Source organism: Falco punctatus (genome assembly GCF_963210335.1).
Source record: "Falco punctatus genome assembly, chromosome: 8".
NCBI classification, from domain to species: Eukaryota; Metazoa; Chordata; class Aves; order Falconiformes; family Falconidae; genus Falco; species Falco punctatus.
Window position 1 is genome coordinate 32,438,426 of NC_137588.1, and position 23,878 is coordinate 32,462,303.

Genomic DNA, 23,878 nt, shown 5'->3' on the forward strand with positions numbered 1-23,878 from the left:
TTATTTTTTGCTATTCTTTTCCTTCCTTGTTACAATTCTTTCTGAGTAAAGAGAAACCAGGCTGATATGAGACAAGAGCTGAAGAAAATTTTCCTGACATTTTGGTTTTAGCATTACCTTTACCGTGTTTACTCCTCTAAAGTATTTAATCTGTTTAGGTTTAGGATGTTTATTTTATATTTAAATTGTGTCATTCTTAACTCTCCATATAGGGAATGTTTTGGGATTTTTTTGCCTAGAAGCAAGGAGAACAAATAATAAAACAACATTGTTGATAAGTGTGCGATACTGACAAATGGCCAGTTTGGATGATAAGATCTAAATTTAATCTAAATTAGTTAATATATGAGTTAGGAATAAACATATTTACTCTGAGTTAATGTCATTGCAATCATAATTTAATCTAAGTAATTAACAGCAGGCAGCTGGAAGACTAATGTATTTGTGGCTAAAATTCTTGGCACTAACACACTTATAGTTGTCATATTAAAAAAACATTGCAGATCTCAACAGGCGTTTGAAAAATAGACCCTGCTTTTCAAGAGCTTTGTAGGACTTCAAAAATCCAAAGTGAGGCAAATCCTATAAACTTTTTTATTCTGATCAATAAAGCTGATGTAGAAAAGGCACATCAAAAAGACAGCACCTGAAGGAATCCGTTAGTCTCCTCTACGTGAAGGGGAAACCTGACCAATTGTACCAGTTCTCTGCGAAGTCTTCTGCCTCCACTGGTCATTGAGTCCTATAGGCAGCAGTATTTGTTCCACAGTCAATGTAAAGAAATCTAAATTCTTCCTATAACAATGATAATATGAATCTATACTGGCCACAGGCCATGGTTTTGGAGCATTGTTTAGGCTGCCTTCTCAAACTGGATGTTGGGGCAGTAATCCCTTACAGAGTTCATCTTTGGTGTACAACAGCTGTTAGCCTTGTAGAGGCTCTGGCTAACAGATGTCCAGGTGTACCCTTTGGACTCAGGGAGCATCACGTTCGTGGTGACAGCAGAGCACATGAGCTGCAATTGAACCTTGCTGACGCGCTCATCAAGGGTAACCTGAGCAAAGGTGGCTATTTTATGGCTCTCCTTGCCTAGACCCTGCCTTATGTGTAAGGGAACAGGATGTGTTAATAGATTTAGACATTCACTACCAAGATAAAGAAATGGATGTTACAACCAGCGTTATGGAATAACAGACATCTGGCTGCTGGGCAGGGCAGGGCCTTTGACAGTACTATTCAAACAGACACATCCTGCAAAGCTTTTACATTTGCTTAGAATGAAAAAGGTTTCTGGGCAGGTCCATCCTGATGCAAAGCCTGCTTCAGTAAGTGAAAGCCTCACATTGCTTTTGGTAGCTCTCGAGTCAAGATTACCCACATCTTGCTGATACCAAACAACTAACAAACTTGAAGATATCTATACTTATAATTTATAGCTAAAAACCAGTCTGTTGCATGTTGTAGACATTGCTGGAAATACATACGTTGACTCAAAGTAGTCAAGAGACCCACAACCATCTGTTACCAGTTGCAAGCTTAACAGCATCAGTGAAGGTCTTAATTTGGCTCATATCTCTGTAACTTTATCTCTGTATTAGCCAGGAGTTCCTGTCCTCTCACAGCTTCATGTCACCACAAAACTCTTCGTACAGTTGCCTTAACTCTACTTCTGCTAACACCTTTGCTCCCTCGTGTCTGTCCCTGACTACCAGGGAGGGGCACGTCTGAGCAGAGGCTCTGGCCCACTACTACGAAGTCTGTCATGATGCCAGAAGCAGCAGTAAGCAGCTTAAGGACCGACACCTGCTCTTGCCGTTTGAATAGACCAAGGCGCAGCCCTCTGCCACCCAAGCTGGTGGGAAAGTTCCCATTAATTATTTTCAACATGAGGGAACTCCACAAGCCAGCTCAGGTGGTGCTGCTTCCCAGACGGACTGTGTAAAGGAGCCTCTGGCCAGCGGGCCAGCAGCAGCACTCCTTTCCTTGGGTGCTGGGGTGAAACTGTCGCACCTTTTGTTATGACTGTAACAGAGCTTGAATTACCTGGGTGTAGTGTGCAGGTCCGGAAAACTGCTCTTGGAATAGGCTAAATTAGGTTAATCACAAGCACCAGTGATTTTGCATTGTTCCATGAACAAGAAAAACTGTTGGCTCGCAGGGACATTTTTCGTTGTTAATTAATCAAAATCTAGACGTGCTGAATTGTGTACCACCACTGACCTCCAGCCTCAGCAGCTGCTGAAAGTACTAAGCAATCCATTCACTGTCACAGAATAGCTACCCTGATAAATCCCAAAACAGAAGATAGTGTTTCTTACCTTTCAAAAGGCTCAACACCAGGCTGAGCAACACAGCGAAGAATACACAGCGTCTCATTGCCGCCTCTGTCGCTGCTGCTACTTGCTGCTAAACCTCAGAGAAAGTGCTTTTGTCTTCTGGTGCCAGCTCATTTAAGGTTCCAGCCACAGGTAGAGTTCAGCCCCGAGCTGACGTCATGGTGGCAAATGGCAAATGATAAATGCAAGCTAGGTATTTCTTCCTCCTCAGGCTGGGAGGAGATTACTGGATCTTTAAGCCATAAATGCTTGAGAGGTGTTGACACAAGGAAGTTACTGCTAAATAAACTGATGTGGGAAGTGAAAGCATATCAGCTATCCCCTGCCAGCTCTCCACACTAACACCTTCAGTGCAAATTAAATGGAGGTTATTGTATAATCTGTTCTTAAAGTGGAAGAAGCTGTCCCATTGCGAGGCATGTTAAGTATGCACTTGGAGCAGAGTACCTGGGATCCACATGCTAGCTTCCCTTGCAATAAATTACAGTACAGACAAGCTCTGTGCCTCAGATTCCAATTATTCTTTCTTTATAAGCGAAATATTATGCCAAAGCACTTCTTACTGCTCAACAGAGTAAAAAAGCAACAAACATCTGCATCCTTAACATCAGAGAAACAGGATTGACCTTGTCCCTTCTGACAGTGATTACAGCTGGTTTGTTTGCTGCCATCTTATGTGTGTTACGGGCTCACTAAGGTGGTGTGGCAAGAGAAGGGGGAGCAGGCAGGGCAGCCGGCGGGTGTTTGGGCGGCAGCCCTCCTTTCCTGAGAGGAAGCCTATTTGTGCCAGGGAGATGCTGGGAAGCAGGGATGATCAGGCTGAAGCAGGGAGCCCACAGCAGATCTAGAAATGAGAAATAGCCCAAAAGACCACAGAGCAGGTGACACAACTGTGACACAGGGAATATAGGTGGAAGGTAGAGACTTGCTGCATTGCAGGAAGCCTCAGAAAACTGCTAGGGGAGACCAAGATGGGAAAAAAAGGTCTCTGCAGGCAAAATCTGGTTTTCCCAACCCTCTTATTTTTAGCTACCTCACCTGCCTGAGTTCTCTAGCTGAATAGTGTGTTTGTTCTGCTTTGTGCTTCAGCAAAATGCACTCCTTTAGACTGTTAGAAACCAGGTGGTCCATGGTCATTTCCAGTTCCTCCTTTCCAGGCCAAGGTATCGTTTCTTTCCCTTCAAAGGTCTGAGTGACCCTGGATCCTGCCACAACTGCCAGTAAAGACTTTCTGTGAAACGAACACAGATTATCTTGTCATTATCAGACATGGACTAGAAGGATGAGCAACCCATTGGTGTCTCCTGCAAAGCCACCTCTCATGGCTGTGGAGCTGGTCTCTTCTGGCAGACTCCAGTGCCAACAACACTGGGTGTCGGGGAGCTGTGGGGCTGAGGGCACTGGGGGACCAGGAGCGGCCAGGGCCCACCCCACCACCCCCAGCCATGGAGCAGGGATGGCCTGCAAGGGAGGCCAGGGTCAGGCAGCCTGGGGCATGCTCGGGGCCCCCACAGCATCCCCTCACTCCAGCCGCCCTCTCAGGCCACCCAGGACCCAGCTCCTGCCCCTGCTGCTGCTCGCTCCCCAGCCAGTTGCCCATCCCGGCCGATTCGGTTCCTCCAGGCCCCTCCTTCAGACTCCCTTCTGCCGGGAGCTGACAGAAAAGGGAAGGGTTTGCTACCAGGGCGCTGTGCCCCCCTGCCTCGGCAGCGTCCAGCCTCCACCCCAGGCCACCACCACCCTCCCAGCCTTCCCTTACAGAGGGCAGGAGGCTCCTGAAAACTAAACCCGAATCCTCGTTGGAATGAAGCACGTCAGTCGTGAGCAGACTGCGCTGTGAGCTGCCGGGGAGACCCAGCGGCCCCGGCCACCAGCCACCCAGGAGCCACCACACACGCTGCAGCTGGAAATCCATGTGCCGAGGAGGACAAACCTGGCTGTGGAGGGTATCTGGCAGAGCTGTATGCCACCAGTCCTCCGACCATGTCCATCTCCCATATCTAGACTCTTCAGCCATCTCAATATGTCCCGATATTCCAATGCTCCCTCTAGGTACAACTAGACTAATGCAGGTCTTAAAATCTCCCTGTTGGCTCTGAAGCGAGTGTGTAGGACCAGGAGAACTTCCCAGGGTACTATTGAAACCAAGGGTCAGGTCTTCAGCAGGTGTAAATGGTACAGCTTTGTGGGCTACACTGGTATCTACTGGCTGAGTGTGTAGTCCTGCACATTAAAACTCTTTTCTATGGCGAATACACATCAGAAGCTGGTGTATTACCTATATAATTAGAGTTCACTTCCGTTCTTACCTGGATGTTCTTGTTTACCATGATCACAGTTTGGAAGGTGTGAATTATTTGCAATGCAAAAGACACGAGCCTCTCCAGGAAATAATGCACTGATCAGACCTACACCTCCACATACCAGATCTTTTTGACTCTGCTTGCCCCATCCTGTCCCTTTTGCTACACACCAGTGGTCACCACAGACTCTCCTCGGGAAGAAGGAGGGTGACAGGCTGTATGTGCCCCATTGCTTGTCAGTTTGTGGAGGAATTAGTAATTGAGATTTGATGGTTTAGGAGAACAGACATAAAGCAATACCAAAACAGGAAAAATTATGTCATTGAAACGTCAGCAGCTCTAATGCAATTATTAATGAAGTTATTAAACACTTGTTTAAAGCGTACAGTTTAAGCTGTAAAACCAAACTGTTGTGTGTCAAAGCTCAGGTATGGCAATCGAGAACACTGACAAATGATTGTTTACAGAATAAAAACTGTACTATACTTAGCAACATACATAATAGTTTCCTCTTGTCTTCATCTTTATTTATGGCAGGAAAAAGAAGTACCAAAGGTGAAAGACCTTGCTTACCTATTAGAGGGTGCATAGTCCTGTGCAGCCTCGTTATTTAACTGTAAGTTGCATGTAATCAAGGGGCAATCATGCTGCCAGAAGACATACATTAAAGCAGCAGCAAGTGCCTTTTACAGCTTTTCACATGTGTCTGCTGGATATTTCCTCCCTGTGTATTTTTTCAGTCCTACTCCTTACTAGATTCCTACACATTTGCTATCTCATGTAAAAGTGGTTCATCCACTGTATATTACATACACAAGTGGAAAATATGTTGTAATTCTCTAAAAGTTAAAAAAAACCTCCCGAAAGTCTAAACCAAAGTGCTATACCTACAGATTCACCTGCAATCAGGGGAAGCAGTTTGACTTCTTTTCAGGTGGCTCCCAAGCTGGTTGAGGGCCCACACTCGATGGTCTCAGAGACACTGGTATGCAAATCTGAAGTTGGCAGGACTCTTACACATGTTTGTCCATAACTCCAAAGGTCTTTTACCTGGTGTCATGGCAATGTTGTCACCAGTCCTTTTGCACTGCCAATTTCCTTAAAAGATACCAATGTCAGACCGAAAACAGAACAACCTGCAATAGTATTAATAACAAAACTGAGACACTATTAACGGTCCTCTTGCAAATGAACAGGGTCTCAGGATTTTATCAGGTTACTGTCTCCTCTCTTTTTCCCACCAGAGTCTTACCAGACAAGGAGCAGGCATATAACACAAATCTGTACTATATCACAGTAGAAAGTAGTATAAAGTTTCAGGATGTAGCAAGCAGCATGTTCTAGACTCACCATTCCTCTGCGAGTGGCACTCCCTTCACCTAGGGCAGCTGCCTAGTGTGGGGTCCTGTGACACTACTGTCGAGGGTGGGGGATATCTTACCACGGGGTGAGCTACCCTCTGCAGGTGCTCGTCTCTTTTCATGGCTACTGGAGGAGCCAGATGGTGGGTTCAAACTGGCCACCTAACTTTTGGTAAAGCAGATGAATCCCACCTTAGTCTCACCCGATTGCTATCGCAGTTGAGTGTTGTACTCGTCTGGAGCAATATATGAAAAGATTGTCCCAGCTGAACATACCTGCCATTACTCTAGAAGCTCTCCAAATCATGCCTCTGCCCAGCAGCCTGGGCTGGATGTTGTATTCATCTGGATTCAAGGTACCCTCCTTCTTCCGCTGAGAGACCCTCAGCTGTATATTCCTCACAGTTCCCAGTGGCACTTACTGAGGTAGGACCGACCTGGCTGTGGTCAGGTCCAGCCTCTTGCCCTTGCAAACAGCCCTTGCTGCACCAACCTCTCCTGAGGTTTTCTTTCCCTTCAACATGCATTCACACATGAAAACATGTAAATTCACCAATCCCCTTGCAATTTCAGCAGGATGAAAAATTAAATTGAAAAAAAATTAAAATTAAACTGAGTTGCGTAACGCTACTGAAATAAACATATCAGAACACAACTTGTATTTCAGCTGAGCAGAGGTTCATTTAGCACAACAGAACTTACCCATTTCCACTGTGATTTTCATTTTAATTATTCAATCACTAAGCACAACCAGAAGAACAAAATATTCAATTTCTTATTTCCTAGATTAGATTTCTAATTATAGTAAAAACCTTCTAAAAGTTGTGTATGTATCTCTTTACAGGGAAAGCTAAGACAATAAAAAAGCTGAGACATCACGATATTTAGTTTTATTGTATCCTTTTATAATACTGACTAGAACGCCAGATTTAATAATATTGGATGCAGGTATAAAAATAATCCAACCCTTTAAAATTACATTTTGCTACTACAGTACTGTATAATTAGTGGAGGCTGAAAATATGATACAACTTTAAATAATACTGGTTTGGAAAATGTCCTTAGAAACCCAGCAACATGGAAGCAAACATTCACAGATACAGGGAAGGAAACAGGGCAATGTCAAGGACATAAAGGAGGTTTACATTCAGGTTTATAAAAGAAGCACAAACAAATACTGAAAATTTACCTTTTGAAACAGAGCTCACAAAAGGTAAGCTTTACTACCGCAATTCTGAAAGCTGCTCAAATAAACCATTATGATTCTACACACCCAATTTGACCTTCTGTTAGGAGAAAGTCCTGTAGAATTTAACAGGGCTTAAAACAAATGACTGAGTTTAACAGAATTTCCTTTAAAAAAGGAAACTTTTAGGTATTTATTCTGTTGGGGTGGTTTTTATGTTGTTTGTTTGTTTGTTTAAGTAAATAATCCATCCTAGCAGATTTTATTGGAGACCTTTTATGTCAGGTAAAATTTATGTTCAAAAGAAGTGATCAGTTTTTACTGTATTCCACAGGACTTTTCCATATAGGATTTTGCAGATCTGGGGGCTACCTGCTGCAGTCGTTAACCCAAGCAAGACTCCCACCTCTTCTAGCATTTTACCAGAATAAAGGCCAGGAGACTTAGCATTTACATCCTACTTTTGAGGAACATCAGGCACCCTCTCTAGGTTTTCCCTCAACGAGGATATTATGCACATGCAACACAAACCAGACACAGAATAGGTGCCATCCCACATATGCCCTTACAGTATAGAAGCCATACTCACCTTAGACATTTACTTCTGCAAAACAAGCAAGTATATTCCTTTCTTTTTTTTTCTTTTTTTTTTTTTTTGTTATTATTATTTCTTACCCCTAATGGATTTCTGTCCTGCTTTTCAATTTCAGCAGTTCAAGGGAACAAAGAATTAAGTACACATTGTAAAGCTCCTGGAATCTTACACAGTGCATACCCCTTTTGAAACTGGGAGATCTCGCCTCGTTTCTGAAGGGACAAGTAAGAGTGAACTGCAGAGTAGTTCTTATCTGTGACTCCAGCAAGCACCTCTACGCCCCTAAAAGATCTGACACGATAGGAAACAGGTTGGCTGATCAGTAAAACAACACCACAAAATTCACATTTATTTTCTTCTCGGGAAGGTGTTTCAGATCTTGAACCTGTTTTGTTCAACCTCACATAATACAGGTCCCGCTACAGAATAAGCATACTTTAAAAAAATAAATACAACATCGAAAGGCAGCAACAGTATCACAGAAATAGGCAGAACACAGAGCCACGGGAACGTACATATGACACACAGGTGACCCTGGTGGTGGAATTATTCAGGCCTAAAAACCCCACTTGATTAAAGTCCATAGGAGAGTTACTATAATTGATGCTGGATTAGGTCCTTTGTGTGTGAAGAGGAAAAAACATTAGTCAGCATAGGAAGAGCATTTAAGTAAAAGCATCTGTTCTTGTTAATTTAAGGAAGAAAACTAAGGTTTAAACATCACTATGAGGGAACGAGAAGTCCAGCTGGATTTGGAATGGATATGGCCATTGACCAGCATTAGAGACAAGTCCTGGGGAAGCACTTGGTGTCTGCAGCAATTCCCAAGCCCACTCTGCTGCTCACTCAGGTCCTGGCAACAACAATAAGTATTGGCACAAGCAATTCCACAATGACAAACACCTCTCTCTAACTGCAATTTATTGCTATTTTTCAAAGCCTTTTACTACTGCTCAGTGTGGAGGCAAATAGCTTTTAGAAGGCTGGCCACAACAGGTGACTCAGTGACTGTGATAGCGGGACATAGGGGAAATGCCACAACAGCAATGAGATTCACTGCTGCCACATTACCGAATGCTTTAAATATGGAGGGCAAAGGGCATTGAAATGCCCCTGTCCTGTTTTTCCCCCATATAGCCCAATTCAGTGCTGTGAGGTTTCAACATTATGCAAAAGGCCCCTTATTTTTCCAGCGCAGCTGGGAGGACTGGCCATGGAGAGCAGCGGTGTGTGGCAGGGACACAGGAAGGCTGTGTGCACGAGTTTGAATAATCCCTCGAATCTGCATTTTGCTGCTCTGTTCACTGGGACTGCCTCTCCTAGGCTGACTGCCAGAGGTACTTCTGCGGGTGAGTGGCTTCTGTCAGCACAACTAGCAGAGCATCATAGCAGCAAACGCACACCTCCTACATCTTTTACTATCAAGCAACAGAATTAGCATTTTTTCCAAAGTTAATCAGAAATACCCCACACCACTGCCTTGCTGACTGCTCCTCTAGCTTTCCACCACAGCCACAGCAGATTTCTGTGCAGTGTTGATACAGTTTTTCTTCCTTTCCCCACACCTGGCTGAACCACTTGCATCCTCCTTACAAGAAACATGCCACTTCTATCTTAACCCCTTGGACAGGAGATTGCAATTCCCATTGGCTAAAACATCCAGCGTGCTCAAAATCTGTAATTTGGGGGAGCTAAAAGTGATCTAAATAGTCTAAGAAATAAGAGGCATCCGCATTTGAAAGTGGGCTTGAGGGCACGTGGAGACTTCTCACATCAGTCAGGAGCAACAAGCTCCATGCCACTGCCAGAAGGTGCTTCATTTTTGGCAGACAGAGGATCCCGGTAGCAGCTTTAACAGGCAAGTTGCACAGAAACAGGTCACATCCCTGCTGCGGCTGGGCAAGCCCAATGCTGCTGGGACATAAGCATTAATGTAAGTATCCTAAGTTCTGGCAAGACACACTGCACTGCACCCACCTCTTTCGCCGTAGTGGAGCTGGGAGACAGTGGGGCTTGGGTGAAGGCGGAAGCAACGCAGCATGGGGAGTGGCTGTGCTGGGGGAGAACTGGGTGCTGAATCACCCCAGGCAGCATCTGCTGGTTCCGCAAAGATTTCCTGGTATCACTGTGTGGCAAAGTACCTGCACTCACCCCGGTGCCGACTCCTGCCTGAATCCTCTCCTGCCGGCTGGGCAGGGCCTCCTAGGACACCCAGAGAAGGTGCTGCTGGTCGGGAGAGACCCCTTTCCTCTCTCTGTGGACTATGCATTGGCTTTGCGACTCCCTTCCTACCAAGGCTAACAAGAAGATCAGGCTGCAATGAATGAATTCTCATAAGAAATTTCCAAATGTTTACCTTTTTTGGCAGAGAGAAAATTTCTGTGCATTAAAGTGCTCTCTTTTGGGAAAGGCCAAGTTTTGCAGTCCTCACTCAGAAAATCCTGCTGGGTTTACTGAGACCCTTTCACTTCAGATACAACATTAAGAAGCAGCTGAAAATCATTAAGACATGAAAATTAATTACTTGCAAACTTTTGTGTGATCTCAGTTAGGAATAGTCCTATCTCATTTCCACTCAAATCACTTGCAATTTGCTATTTGCTGTGAGATACAGACCAGGAGTTTTGTTCATATAGTCCATGTTATTCTTTATATAGAAGGATTGATCTGCAATTGTGAGCTGATACTTCCTACTTTGTCCTTTGTACTTGGCACACACAGGTAAATTGCCCAGTCTTTCAACTAACCAAGCAATTAAACATATTTGCCTGTAAGCATGTGCCTGAAGTCTTCCTTACCTGACAAAATGCTGCCGTGTGGTTAAATCCTACCATCGTTGCTGGGACTCTCCTCCTTCTTGCTAAGCCACTTTAGTAAAAAGGGACAGAGCCTAGTGCTCATCTACATACTTTGGATTTAGATTCAGCATCATTCCCGTCTTCTCCATTTCTTTTCTAACACAGACAAAACCCTCCTCCATACCATGGGAAAAAGGCAGTCCTTTCTGTCCTGGGCACTCTCAAAATCAGAGGCAACTCACCCACACAGAAACAACCTGCCAATGTCCTCTTTGATGGATCCCACTGCATAGCAGAGTCAAGCCCTTAGTAACCATCATCCAACAAATCTTGTGCAATTAAAATACCAGCTGCTAATGAAAGGGAGAAGAATATCGTTCATGGACTGGAAACACCGATCCATGTGGCAGGAATACCTAATTCTTGTGCTTTACCTGTTACACTATTTTGGATACTGTAGCTACAGTTTTCCTTAAATATAACTCCTTTAGGCAGCTGTACTTCCCATGAGCATCCAGTCATTTCCTCCCTACAGCTGAGACAAGCCACATACTACCACCTGCGAGGTTGATTATGGATCAGACAGCATGAAGCTGCATGCAACGTCACCATAAGGCAACATAAGAGCAAGGGATACTGCCCCAGGGATCCATAAAGATCTGGGGTTTTGCAAGCCTACACTGCTGCTTCTACATAGTAGACAAGGGTTGAGGCATAAAAAGACACTGTGTTTTTGTGCTATGGCTGCTGCACCAAACTATATCTTCTCAAGCACATTTGTGGTGCCTTTCCTGCCTTGCAGTTTTGAGAAAATAGATGTGAATGTGAGCAGGGACCAGAAACCTCTTATCCCACATAGCTAAAGACTGCCTGCTGCTAGCTCCCCTTCCTCTGGGTAGCTGTTGCACACTTTTGACAGGGAACACAACAGCCTTCAAAGTGCTGGGAAAGGATCTGGGAACACATCATCTGTAGGACACAAGTACCTGCTCACTGATGGAGGGCTCCTCGTCAACCCCAGGGTTGCCTCCCGTGAGCAACCACACAACATATCACATCTGAACTGCTGCTCTTAACTTGGGGTTAGGCACTTCGGGAGATGCATCCTGTGGCCCTTAGTGCTTCAGTGGGATGAGCTACCTTATGAACTTAGTTGTAGGCACTGTGTCTTTTCAAGCATGGCCAGGAGAAGGGAATATCAGAGGGCATGTGCCCTTCAAAGAAACTAGCTTATGTACGCGCTACAGAGATGGTGGGTTAATGGCTAAGGAATTGTGCTATTTGTTACCCTCGTACAAGCAGCCACCTTGAATTAAAAGCACAGTCACATTCAGGGGAAGGATCTGTATTTGGACAGGGTTTGGATGCCTCAGGGTAATACCCAGAAAAGATAAGCAGTAAATATACTTCATTAATAAGAACTCTTGCAACACCCAGCTCAGAATACAGTCCATGAGCTTTCAATCTGATCTTTGGTAAGAAATGTAATAACTTATGTTTTTCAGCTTTTGCCAAGATGAATAGTACGTGGAAACCTGTCTGGTCTGAATCACTCAAAACTTGGATGGGAGAAAGCAAAACACTCCAACATAAGTGATCTTTGCTCCACTAGGATTGAAAGCATCATGGTTTTCTCTCCTTTACATGCAATTGACTGCAGCAAGCCTTATTTTCCAATGTACTGAAAGCCTCTACAGCTCCTACAGAAGTCAAGGTGGGCTGTGGAGGCTTGAAAACTATGTCCCACCTGCAATGCCCAGAATTCAGATTCCACTTCCCAGCCAGGGCTATAGAATTATTGCTCCTTCCCAAATTCCTCATAAGGAGCATGCTGAATTCCCAGCTCATCTTTTTCTTCCCTGTGAGCAATTATTTAGCATTATATTGCTGTTTCTACACTTAAATCCCTGCAGGGAAACAGAGCCCCATAAGATCCTATATGGAAGCACTATGATGATGCGTAGTAACATCACTTCTGGACAACGCTGGTTGACAAAACAACATACTTGGACTCTTCCCTACATATAGGAAGTTTCCAAAGTGGCACACAGGATCAATTGAGTTTTCTTTCAGGTAAAATTGCAGTGGTATGACTAACTTTTTGGAGATGATCAACCCATGAATTCAGCCAACATGGCCAGGCACCAGGCTTCAGCAAGGATCCAGTCATCTGGAGAACCTCGACCAGTAAGAAGGTAAGGGCCAGAGGATAAGCCAGCTTTTCTGTCATGTATAAAATGGAAAGCAATGCAGCAATATAGAAGGGAGTGCACAAACTTGTCCTACCAGAAGCAGTTGCACAGCAAATCTTTGCATGAAGGTTGGCTAAAAAGACAAGCACGGTCTACAGTGAAGAAGATCTGTAAACAAAACACTCCCTAGTGGTATTCAATGCAGAGTGCTGGGCACAGTTTGTCTGCCTGTACTGATCCATGCTTGCCATGTAGCGTAAAGAGTGAAGAAGCAGCACAGAACAAAACTGGAGTACATGTGTTAACTTCCATCTGGGTCTTTTAGTGATGTGCACCTTGAGCCTCTCCCTCCTCCTCTTCCTTCTCTCTGCTGCTCAGCAAGTGTAGCCATCCGTCAGGGCAGCAATGCTCAACATGAAGTTCAAAGTCCTTCCTGTTGAACGGGAAGAGTAAGATTGATGTAGGCTGAACTGCCCAGGAGACAGATTGTACCTGGGGATCAAGGGCCATAAAGCTGTGTCAATCTTCCACTCCCTGTCCTCACTGCTAGAAATAGTCTCTTCTTCTGGTTTCATCACTAATGAAGGATGGATTGTATTGTCCAGGGTAGATGCATGAATGTCGAGATCCAGGCAAACCAGTGTAGGGAGGATAAAGTCCATTTCTTTCCAGTTCAGGATTTCTCAGTCCAGTTGGCTGTATTAGCAAAAAAGTAAATAAAAAGGGTCTTATTCTCACAGTCATATCCTCCTTCAGGCACCGCCTTACCACCTTTCCCAGCAGTTATTTCAGTAGCTAGAAGGAACTATGTGATCACTAATGATTTTATAACCTAGAATGATTTTTACCATGGGAGTTATGCATTGCATGAAGGGATTATTCTGATGCAATCTAGTTTCGACATCTTGCCAATTAGCAGACTTAAAGTTTACCTAGCTTCATCAAGTGCAGTCTAAGTGCACAGTTAATTTTTAATCCAAGAGAATTGTGCTGATGAGTCCAGGTATTGAAACAACTCTCATGAAAAGGATATTTTCCCAGAGCCATCCTTAAAGGAAATGTTTCTAGAAAATTAAAGTTAGTCTCCTGCTTTGAGTATTACCTGGGAGCACCTCTCTCCCCATTAACCACAGGTACCTGCCCTGCCAACACAGACACTTGAATTATATGTCAAATACAAAGTGATCCGACCTTCCTTTCTCTTCCCTTTTCTTACTTAAGTAAAACTCCTGGGGACACTTGGTTGAGGAACTTTGGTGTCTAAGACCAAGACTGTACAGTCCTTTCACCCAGTAAATAACACCAAGCCACCTGCTTTGATCTGTTACAGAACCGATCCATGCAAAGCCCTTATTACCCACTGCTCACTAAAAAGCTCCCCTTTCTAGTTGCCAGCATAATAAAAGTCTTAAAAAATGTTTAGGAAATGCATTTACATTTTGAAATCTCTCATTCATACTGGGGGATTGATTATTATCAGGAAGGAGGATTATTTCCCTTCATGCTGTGCAATGCAGTAAACTTTCTTACTGAAAAACTTAAAATACAAGCCAGAAAAAAAACCATTGCTCACTGTTCTTTACTCTGGAAAGCGTGAGCCCAGAAGGTGTGTGGTTTGGGTGAAATCCTGCAACCTTCACTTCCATGAGTAACCCCCTACCATCTCAAGGACTTCCAGTATGCTGCTGTAGATTAGTGACAGGTGATGCACCAGCATCACAGCTCTGGATACAGACATTAGCACATGGTACCAACCATGATAGCAGGTCTTCTGCTTGTGTCTTTCTGTGCTCTGCACAACCTATTACTCCTCCACCACTTCTTCCCTGTCACTTGTTCCCTCAGAGCTGAAAGAATGCTCCTTATGCACCCTTCTTGCTGCAAGAAGGGACCTGCACCCTGCAGAGGGGAGGACTGGAAGAAAAGAGTGACCTCTTTAAGAAAAGAGTGACCTCTTTTCTACCTCACCTCAGTGACCTCACCTCAGTGAGCAGCATTTTCCCATCTTGGGATGAAGTCCCCTATGCAGAGGTCTCAAACTCCCAACATCATCAGTGAGGGTGACAAGAGAAAACTACCCACAGGGATCCCTGGCAGTTTGTCCAAAACCTTTAACTGTTCTTCTCTACTCTAGGAATGGTATTTTTGGGCATATACCAAAACATTTCTAGATATTTCCCTAGCACTCTTCCTAATGACATCTCTTTGTGGTATTCACCATGTGTAATAGCTAGAGTCCATAGGATTCCCAGTGCTTTGCTGTCTATAGAAGTCATTAGCTTTGCTCTTTTATTTCACAAGAAAGGGATCTGTACTTCCAAAACGAAAGGAATATGTCTTTCCTGTATCAGGCACAAAGAGTTAATAGTTAAACTATAGATAGATACCGAGTAATACACATCCGTCATCTGCAACAGGTTCTTGGTGCTTCCATTCTCCTGCATCTCTATGGTCTCTCTGCCCCACTCCTGTGTGCGGGGGTTCTTTGGATATTCAGCATATGGTGACATCTGGAAATCCCCACTCTTGAAAATGAGTTTACTTATGTCATTTTTATTCTTCCTGTTTATAAAAAAAATGAAGGAGAGTGAAAACAGGCAACTGACCCTGTTATCTTGTATTCACTTCTGTCACGATCTCAAGAGATTTACTTCATGTTTTGAACCTTGACTGGGAACAAAGATCACCGCAGAGGGGCTACAGTCCAATCTTCTGCTCAGAGTCAAAATCAGGTGTGAGGTCAGATCACACTAGCCAGGGCATTATCTGGTGGGATTTAGGATGGAGATGGCATAACATCTCTAAGCAACCTGTTCCACTGCCTTACTATCCTCTTGGTGAGTTTTTCCCTACATTCAGTTTGAACCTCTCCTGTTCCAATATATGCCTGTTGTCTCAAAACTGTGTGTGTTCACCTAAGTCAATGAAAAAGTCATGGAAATTTAGGAAGAAAAAACCCCGTATGGGAGCCCCCATGCTATTCAAGTCTCCAAGTGCTTAACTATAGCACTTCCAGGCAGTATGTGAATTCCTAAGAAGGAAGACCTGCAAGAGGCCAGTCTGAATGGCACCAAATGCCCTACAAGACTACAATGTTGTATGAGTGGGCTTTGGCAACACTTCCAGTTCAAAGCTGAGTACCTTCCAGGAAGTCACACAACCGGCACCCTGGGGCCCAGGGGTGACCTGGCCATCACGCCTCCTGGCTGGGGCTTGCTGGGGCTTCCCTGGCTCAAAACACAAGGGAATAAGCGCACACCACTGTGCCAACCAAACCACCACCACGTCTATGTCACTGATAAATCCAGCTGCTGACTTTAATCAGAGAGCTTTGAAATCCTAGATCTGGCGGCTGGAACGGGGGGAGAGAGTGTTACTGCAAGGCAACCCTTTTCACGGTATATGAATCACGAAGCAGATCTTCCTCAGCAAGAAAATCTTGCCCCTAGTCTGAAGCTACCGGCTGGTACAGGAACTATGTGTGTACAAGCATGTGTGCATCTGAGAGGGAGAGACACAAAATGAGAGCACATGCAGGACTTGTCCGTAAAAGGAAATAAAAATAGCCTTAAATACACTCAAACCCCACTGGAGCAATGGCCAGTAACCCCTCCTGTTGCCTAAGCTTCTCCTTTCTACTTAGCTTGCATTTTTGGAGACTGTTCCCTGGCTGCTTTACAGCTCTAAGTGGGAAGGACTCCTTTGACTCTCCATCCTTAGAGGACATGATTGCCAGGCACATCTTTAAAGATGCCCAGTTTGATTTTTTAGCCTGGTTACTGGGCGGGGCGGGGAATACCCCAAATGAAAGTACAATCTAACACTTCAGTATCTCTGATTAATCCATTTGCTTAGCGATCCTATGTTTTCACCTATGTTTTGGTCCTTCAGGGTTCACGTGTGGAGCACTAAGTGTGGTGTAACCCGCTGAGAGGATGCCACTGATGAGCCAGGGCTGGCGGTGGTACCTACCGGCAGCAGGTGACGATCAGTGCTATGCCCATGATGAGCAGAAGTCCCCCTCCTGCAGCCGCGATCACCACAGTGATGAGCTGATATGCTACAGATGGGAAAGACAGACTCACTTAGAAACAGCAATGTAGTTGTAAATACTAACGTAAACACCTCCACAGTCCTCATGCAAAGGGATCAACTGCTTATTTCCCATCTTCCCTCCCTCTGTAAGCAATTTGCCTTAAATTTTCAAGTGAAATGGATGAGTTGGGGATCTCTTGCTGAAGGAAGAACAACCTATTGTTCCCCCAGGAGACAGATTCACTTCACTGATAGACCAGAATAATTCAAATGGTATTACACGGATTCACCTCTGAGTATCTTGCTTCAAGAATTCCCACTATATGTGCTATCATGACAGGGCATCCAGAGAAAGGAGATCTCCTTTCCTTAGGAGATAACGTTAAGTCAACTTTGTCAAAGAAGTTCAACAAAATAATTTTCAACAGAAAATGAAGAAACAAAAAACACTGACAAGAGTAGCATGTACCTACTGCATTTTAGACTTAGTCATTTGCAATTACTTGTTTCAAATCTCTCATTTCTGACACTGTGGAAATTAAAAAAAAAACAAAATTCAGTACTTACGGTTTCCACAGTTGAATCCACCTAAGCCAAATGGGCAGCTGGTAACAGAAAACAACAGGGAGTTTCAGTGGCTTAGTTGTGCCAACAGGACACCAAAGCAACAATAAGAAGAATGGTGGGGTAGGAGGAGGGCAGAACAGTCACCATACCTCACACAGGTCTCATTTTCCAGTTTATATCCGTCTTCACAGGCTGAAAACAGAGGAGAGAAGGGCCATGAGCACCACATAGTGGCGCAGGGGCAGCAGCATTTCCCATCGCCGCTTCCCACCACAGCCTCACCCCAAACAACCTTGGGGACCAACAAGCCGGTCTGCACTGCTGGCACAGCAGGAACACGGTGCATTTTAGTGTGATGCAATATCTCCTCCGGTTTAAGTGAAACACCGTGCACTGAAATTCACCTCCCGCTGGCTTTGATGGGACCATTTCAGGACTTCCCGGCAAAGCCAGCCTGCAGCCTAGCACAGGGTGGGCAGCTGGTCATGTCATTCCCAGTAGAACCTCTTCTTGTCCAAATGGAAACCCGCTGCACACTTGTACCGCTTCCCACAAAGCAGCAGTGTAAAAAGAACTGCAAATGCCTCCAGTTTTTGGTTTGAAATCTCATTTGAACAGTGCTACTTTATCATTGATGCACATTATTAATTACTGTTAAATGTAAGTCTTGCAACAAAGTATTATGCAAACACAGTTGGGGTAACCCAAAGTGCTATGTTATGTTTTGTCTCGTGTCATCCTTTTTTCTTGTCTTTCAAATTCGGAGCTAAATCAAATTTTGAAATATATTTTACTACAGAATAGAAATTAAATTTACTAGGTCTAAAAAACCCAGAAAACTGCTATGTACAAAATATTGATGAAAAACTGAAACCATTGCTTCAAAATAAAATAATTTCTGTGCTTATCTCATCACCTGATTTATCTGAGAATATTACAATACCCTTCTGATGAACAGCAAAGGTGATGACACATTGGACATACAATTATAAGCTTCAAACGACTGATGAGATCACTGCTTTTCTCAGCAATAATCCCACCAGAGCTCCAGTAGATCTGCTGCCTTTTGCAGAGGCAGCGAAGGTGGTCGCTCAAAGAATGGAGCAGCAGTGACATAGACGGAGTCACTTTGGGCAGGGGGACAACCAGGACGAGCACGTGCAGCAGTGCAGCAGCCCCTGGGGGTCTGCAAGACATCGCACCAGAGTCTGAGAAACCCCTGCAGCACACTCCACGGGGAATAAAACCAGACTGTTACGTGGAAACAAAAATGCTCATGGATCTTTTTTCCCCTTAAACACCATATGCTTAAAACTGGTGTGGCAGCAGCTCTCAAGCCCTCTTCCCTCTGCCTTGCACTCTAACTGTAGGGATAACCTGCAGCCAAAAGTTCGGGCGCTCTCTAACCCCAGCAGGCACAAGGTGTTCTGCAGGGAGAAAAGAGCGTTTCAGCAGAGGTCCCAGCTAAATCAGAGCAAAACCCTCACCTCCTCCTCCGCTGCTCCCAGTACACCAGATGCCTCTTCCCCTCTGGCACAGCCAGTAACTGTATTTTCAGAAACACTCAGCACAGGAGGGGAGAAAGTAAGAAAAGGACAAACGTGTAACGTTGTCTGTTAGGGTGGGCTGGCAATATCACAGCAAACCGAGAGAGAGCACTAGTATCTTGCCGCTCTTCCAGCACCAATAACAAGGGATACTGATGCCAGCAGGGAGCAATGTGGTATGACCTCCTCCTCATAATATAGGTCACAGAACTTCCCTAAATTTAATTCCAGTTTCAAATCAAATAGTTGAACTGGAGCTACATTTTAGAGAACCATCCAAGTTTGATTTTAATATTTTCAGTGACGGACAATCAACCACAACCCTGGGTCAGATGCTCATAAAGTTAATTTCCCCAGCCATTAAAAACATTCACCTTCTTTCTGGTCTGAATTATTCCAGTGTCAAATTCCAGCCCTTGGATGTTTACTTGCTAGATTGGAAAAGGTTATATGATTACATTTCTCCTTTTCACCACCAAATCACTCCTTTGCCTTTAATAATGTGCACTGAGATCTTTTGAGTCTTCCTGGTTATTGCAGCTTTTCTCTGAACGCTCACAGGTTCTCTTTGACCCTTTTGATTTCTGGTTCCCAGAAATAGATGTCGCAAGGCCAGGGATAACAAAACTTTCCCTCTTCTGCCTGCCCGTGACCCCTAAATGCACCCAGGAACTGTATTAGCCTTACAAGCCAGAGCTGGGGACCTCTTTTTACTGGCCAGGCCCCCTTCACAGCTCTGCCCAAGTCTCTGCTTTCCAGGAGATGCAACCCACAGTGTGCCTGGCACTCTGCTCTTGGATGCCTCGCCTTGCATGTGGTCATATGGAAATACTGTTTTCCTATATACCATTTACTAAGCATCCCATGTTGCTCAGCATGCCATTTTCCCCACGGCGTGTGGGGATGCAGAGGAGTGATGCACTCACATCATGAATATTGCAGCTCTAGGCACAGGCTGGCCATGGCAATGGGCACCAACGATGATGTGGGAGCTGATGTCCACAACAGCTGGTCTTGCACCACTTCCTCTGCCCTATAGAGCCCCACTACTCCCCCACTACCTCTTTAACTCCATTTATTCCCCCAGAGCTGGGGATGGGGAGGGTCAGGCTCTTTACAACTCCCCCTCTGCTGCATCTCATCATGATGCTTTTTGCATTGGATTTATTTTTCTCTCTTTAAGATGGTTTCTTTGAAGTCAAGGAGGAGATCAGAGGAAGCTGAACAAAAGTTAAAAGCCTCAGTCAAGTCAGGGCAAGGTAGTAAACCCCAAAGGACCTTTGCCTGGCTCATTCATAATGCTGAGGCATGAGCAAAATGAGGCTGGATGAGTTGCTCCTGTCAGTCACTAACAAACACAAACTGAAAACATGGAACAAATGTTCTACCAAAGCAAACCACAAGATGAAGCAGTAACAAAATCTGCAGTGAAGGGGAGGAGGCATCAACTTGACAGCTCACTGCAGATGCCTTCTCTGCTGAGCACAGCAGCCCCATGTACCCCAGCCCCAGCCTGCCGCCTGCGTGTTGGGAAGGCCTGGGGGAGCCTGCAGCCTAATCTCACCCCTCAGCCCCAGCCCAGTAACGTGTGTAGACACATACACCCTGCGTGGAGCCGTGCCTGGGACCCCACTGGCACAAAGCTCTCGGGCCAGGAGGCTATGGGGCAACACAGAGGAAAAACAAGATCCTGAACATGCATCTCTCTGTCTTAAACACGCAATGCTCATCTTTTTTCCTCTCCTCACCCTGCCTTTTCCTGCCACTTTGCTTTCTCCTCTGGCATCTTTCCTGCTCCTTTGAACATGCTCCCAGGAGAGCTTGTGCTGTCACACTCACTCAGCAAGCTTTCAAACGTGAGCAGGGAACAGAGGAAAGGCTTAAGTGTCAGGGGCCAAGCAAAGCTATCAAGTTGTGCTTTTCTACTTGGGATTTCTTTGCCTTTCCAAAACAGACTCAAGGGTCTCTTTAGAAACCTGCTTTGCTGCTCCTTGCTTTGCTCCAGAAATAGCATGCCCTTGAAAAGCTGGCACATTGGCTTTGCCGCCGTTTCCCTGAAGACACCAGGAAGGTTGAAAACCAGCAACGACCCAGAGACAACCTAACTGCACACCGAGAGGTACTGTGGCGAACATGTCAAAACTCCTGTGGCTCAGAGACCCCAACCTCCCTTTGTGCAGCAGATGCTTTTTTTGAGCATGCTCCAGGGGACAGACACTGCCAGGCAGGACGGAACAATCCCTGGGGTCAGGGTGGCCAATGCCTCGTGCCCCAGCGGCTCTCCCAGCCGCTCTCCCAGCCGCACCCGCCTTCCCACGGGGTAGACCGGACAGGGCAGCACAATAGCCATTTCCCTCTTTGCAAATACTATAATTGGAGTTACCACACCACATTTTCACAACCCACAATGAGGGTCGGATGCTCAGGAGACCTTGATTCCTGTTTAGTCACTAAGAGGGCAGAGATTTTCAAAGAGGCTGGCATATTGTGTGCTATATTTATCAGAAAATAGCCCTAAATATCAAATGAGGGCCATAGCCTGGCTTTTGAAAAAGCCTTTAAAAATCCCAACCACCTGGCTTACCCAGATGGGTACAAAGTGATGCTGAAAATCTGTTACCTTGCCATGGTACGTGGCACCATGCTGTTGGTGCTACCCTCATGCCACTGCACTGCCGCCTAAATCCCGCTTCAAACCTGTCCCTCAGACACTCTCAGGCTGGTCAGTAAGATGTTTCTACTGGCAGCAGCAAGCTGAAGGTGGAACTGAGCCCTTACCCTGTGCAGATAGGGGTTTTTATATTTTACACAGCAAACAAGACCTGTAAGTAGCAAGTAACCACATGTACAAGATGTTAGATCTCTTAGCCCTCTGCACCCATCACATCTGAGCGCCCCACAGCCTTTCAGCTATTTATCATCACAACACTGTTTGGCAAGAGACATGAACAAGAAAAACAGAGTAACTTGTGCTGGGTCCCCAGAATTGATGACGGAGCAAGAACTGGGCAAAAGCCTCTCAGGTTTCAGCTCAGCTCCCCACTCTCTACAATAAGCCCTTCTCTATCTCTCAAGGGTCAGTGTGAATGGTCAGTATTTCCTAACAGAAATCCTTGTCCCAACATACAAGATGAGGGCAGGGAAGGAAAACACATAGGAGAAGAAAGGTTTTGCCTGCAGCCACAGAGCAGAGGAGAGGAAGGACCATCCCAGAGGCAGGACCATGACCTGGAACCTAGAGATGCCCATTTCTAAGATGTCCATCCCAGAGCCTGCAGCACATGAGTTATTTCCAGGCACATTTTTCTCACTCTCTGATCAGATTTGGAATGAAGAAAGCATGTCCTCCTATTTCAACTGCAACCCAGCAGACACTGCCAGAAGCAATATATAACCACTACTGCAATTCTTATTGATATGTCATCTGAAAACCACATTTCTTAAGAAGCCCTACAACAGCTGCTGGAACTAGGGGATGGACACCCTGATCCTACAGAAGTCATTTTGACCACTGGCAAGCAGACAAAGACCTTGTTTAAAATGCAGTAAAAACAGATTTCATGATCCGAGGAGTAGCTAAAAAATAATATAACCCTTAAGCTTAAAATTTATTAGGAACACAGAAGAAGAATAAATTCATAATAATTTTCAGATACTTATTTTTAAAATATTGATGATATATTAGTATAAGCTTGTGAGTTTAAAGCACTTCTCCTAAGTTCGCTGAGAGTTCAGACAAAATCAAAACAGGCAAAGACACACGTCATCTCTGCTCTGTGCCACTGAACTGGAGCCCAAAGCTGTCAGGCCCCTTTCTCCCTCTTCTCAATCACTGTGACTCACAGCGTGCTCCAGAAAGAGATAATATTTTTCCTAGGGAGAGACTGTATCTTCAGTGTCTGCTGAAAAGTCCCCTAACTAAATAAAAGAAACTTGAGCTGCTAATATTTATTCATAATATGGTGCTCCTTGCACGCACAGTGATACGCGCGCACACACACACACTCATTTCCACTGGAAAAAAAAAAAAAAAGTTGAAGCAAAATTCAGGCAAAATACCCTGCATAAAGAGTAATACCTCTGCAGGAGTGGTCCATCTTGTTGTATTTGAAGTACCCACTTTTGCACTGGCAGAGTGCGACTCCATCAAAGTCAGTGCATTCAGAAGTTTCCTTGTCGCACTCAGGGTCTTTCTGCTTGCACAAGCTGCCAACTGTAGGGAAGAGGCAGCCAACATCAGTGTGATTCTCTCTGAACCCACCCTTATGCTCATTTGCTTTACCCAGGCATCACGTTCAGCTCACGGGCTGCTTTAGTGTCGTCCCCCCCCTTTTTTTTTTAATAATATTTTTTCCATTAGGAGACAGTCAATGTTACACTATGTCACCATTTCTTGCCTATCTACTGCCATTTGTACAGGCAAACAGGGGGGCAAATAAATGTTTCAGCTCAGAGGCAGGAAATTAAAAAGAAAAATTTGGGTTGGCCAAGCTGAAAAATATTCATCCCCAAGACAGTTCAACAAATCAATTTTTAAGTTTATATAAAGCAAAATATTTTGCTCTGCCCAAAATAATTTTATTTTCCATTTGAATATTAAGCACTGGATTTTTTCATTTTTCAAAGAAATAAGTTGTCCTTTCATTTACCTTACTTCGAAGCAGTGTTTTATTTTAGAAAGTGAGATTTGTTGCAACGAGCATACAGCAAAACCGTGGATAAATGATGGAAATTGTGTCACTGAATTTACATTTTTTACTGGGAGGTCAGACTAAATGGAATGAACAAATGAAAAAATATTTATGATGAATAGGATTTTATGGAAAATCTGTCACTTATCTGGCACACACCTTTTATAAACCTCCCCCTGCTGGATTCATCTTTTTTTCTTTTTTTATCTGACATCTTTTACATAATTACACAGGAACATAATTTGTTTCTTATACTGCTTATTG

At 44.6% G+C, this 23,878-nt stretch overlaps 3 protein-coding genes across 6 annotated transcripts in view; 1 reads left to right on the top strand and 2 right to left on the bottom strand.

Moving 5' to 3' along the window:
• The window catches only part of MUC13 (mucin 13, cell surface associated), a 39,993-nt gene extending 33,231 nt beyond the window's left edge, over window positions 1-6,762 (bottom strand). Inside the window, exons 1-2 of the mRNA XM_080399220.1 lie at window positions 2,285-6,762; window positions 899-1,103 (exon numbers count right to left, since the gene is read on the bottom strand). Of these exons, the coding sequence (XP_080255346.1) occupies window positions 899-1,103; window positions 2,285-2,379 (300 nt within the window). The 5' untranslated portion in view covers window positions 2,380-6,762. The remainder of the gene's footprint in view (window positions 1-898; window positions 1,104-2,284) is intronic.
• Window positions 1-23,878, top strand: part of LOC308068497 (TGF-beta receptor type-2-like) — a 310,921-nt gene that overhangs the window by 35,053 nt on the left and 251,990 nt on the right. The gene's annotated exons all lie outside the window — the stretch shown is intronic.
• Window positions 6,879-23,878, bottom strand: part of HEG1 (heart development protein with EGF like domains 1) — a 56,460-nt gene continuing 39,460 nt past the window's right edge. For all 4 annotated transcript variants that reach the window (XM_080399205.1, XM_080399203.1, XM_080399204.1 and 1 more), the window contains 6 exons: window positions 23,002-23,136; window positions 17,526-17,568; window positions 17,377-17,414; window positions 16,747-16,834; window positions 15,162-15,336; window positions 6,879-13,470 (listed from right to left, as the gene is read on the bottom strand). In XM_080399205.1, the coding sequence (XP_080255331.1) occupies window positions 13,321-13,470; window positions 15,162-15,336; window positions 16,747-16,834; window positions 17,377-17,414; window positions 17,526-17,568; window positions 23,002-23,136 (629 nt within the window). In that variant the 3' untranslated portion in view covers window positions 6,879-13,320. The remainder of the gene's footprint in view (window positions 13,471-15,161; window positions 15,337-16,746; window positions 16,835-17,376; window positions 17,415-17,525; window positions 17,569-23,001; window positions 23,137-23,878) is intronic.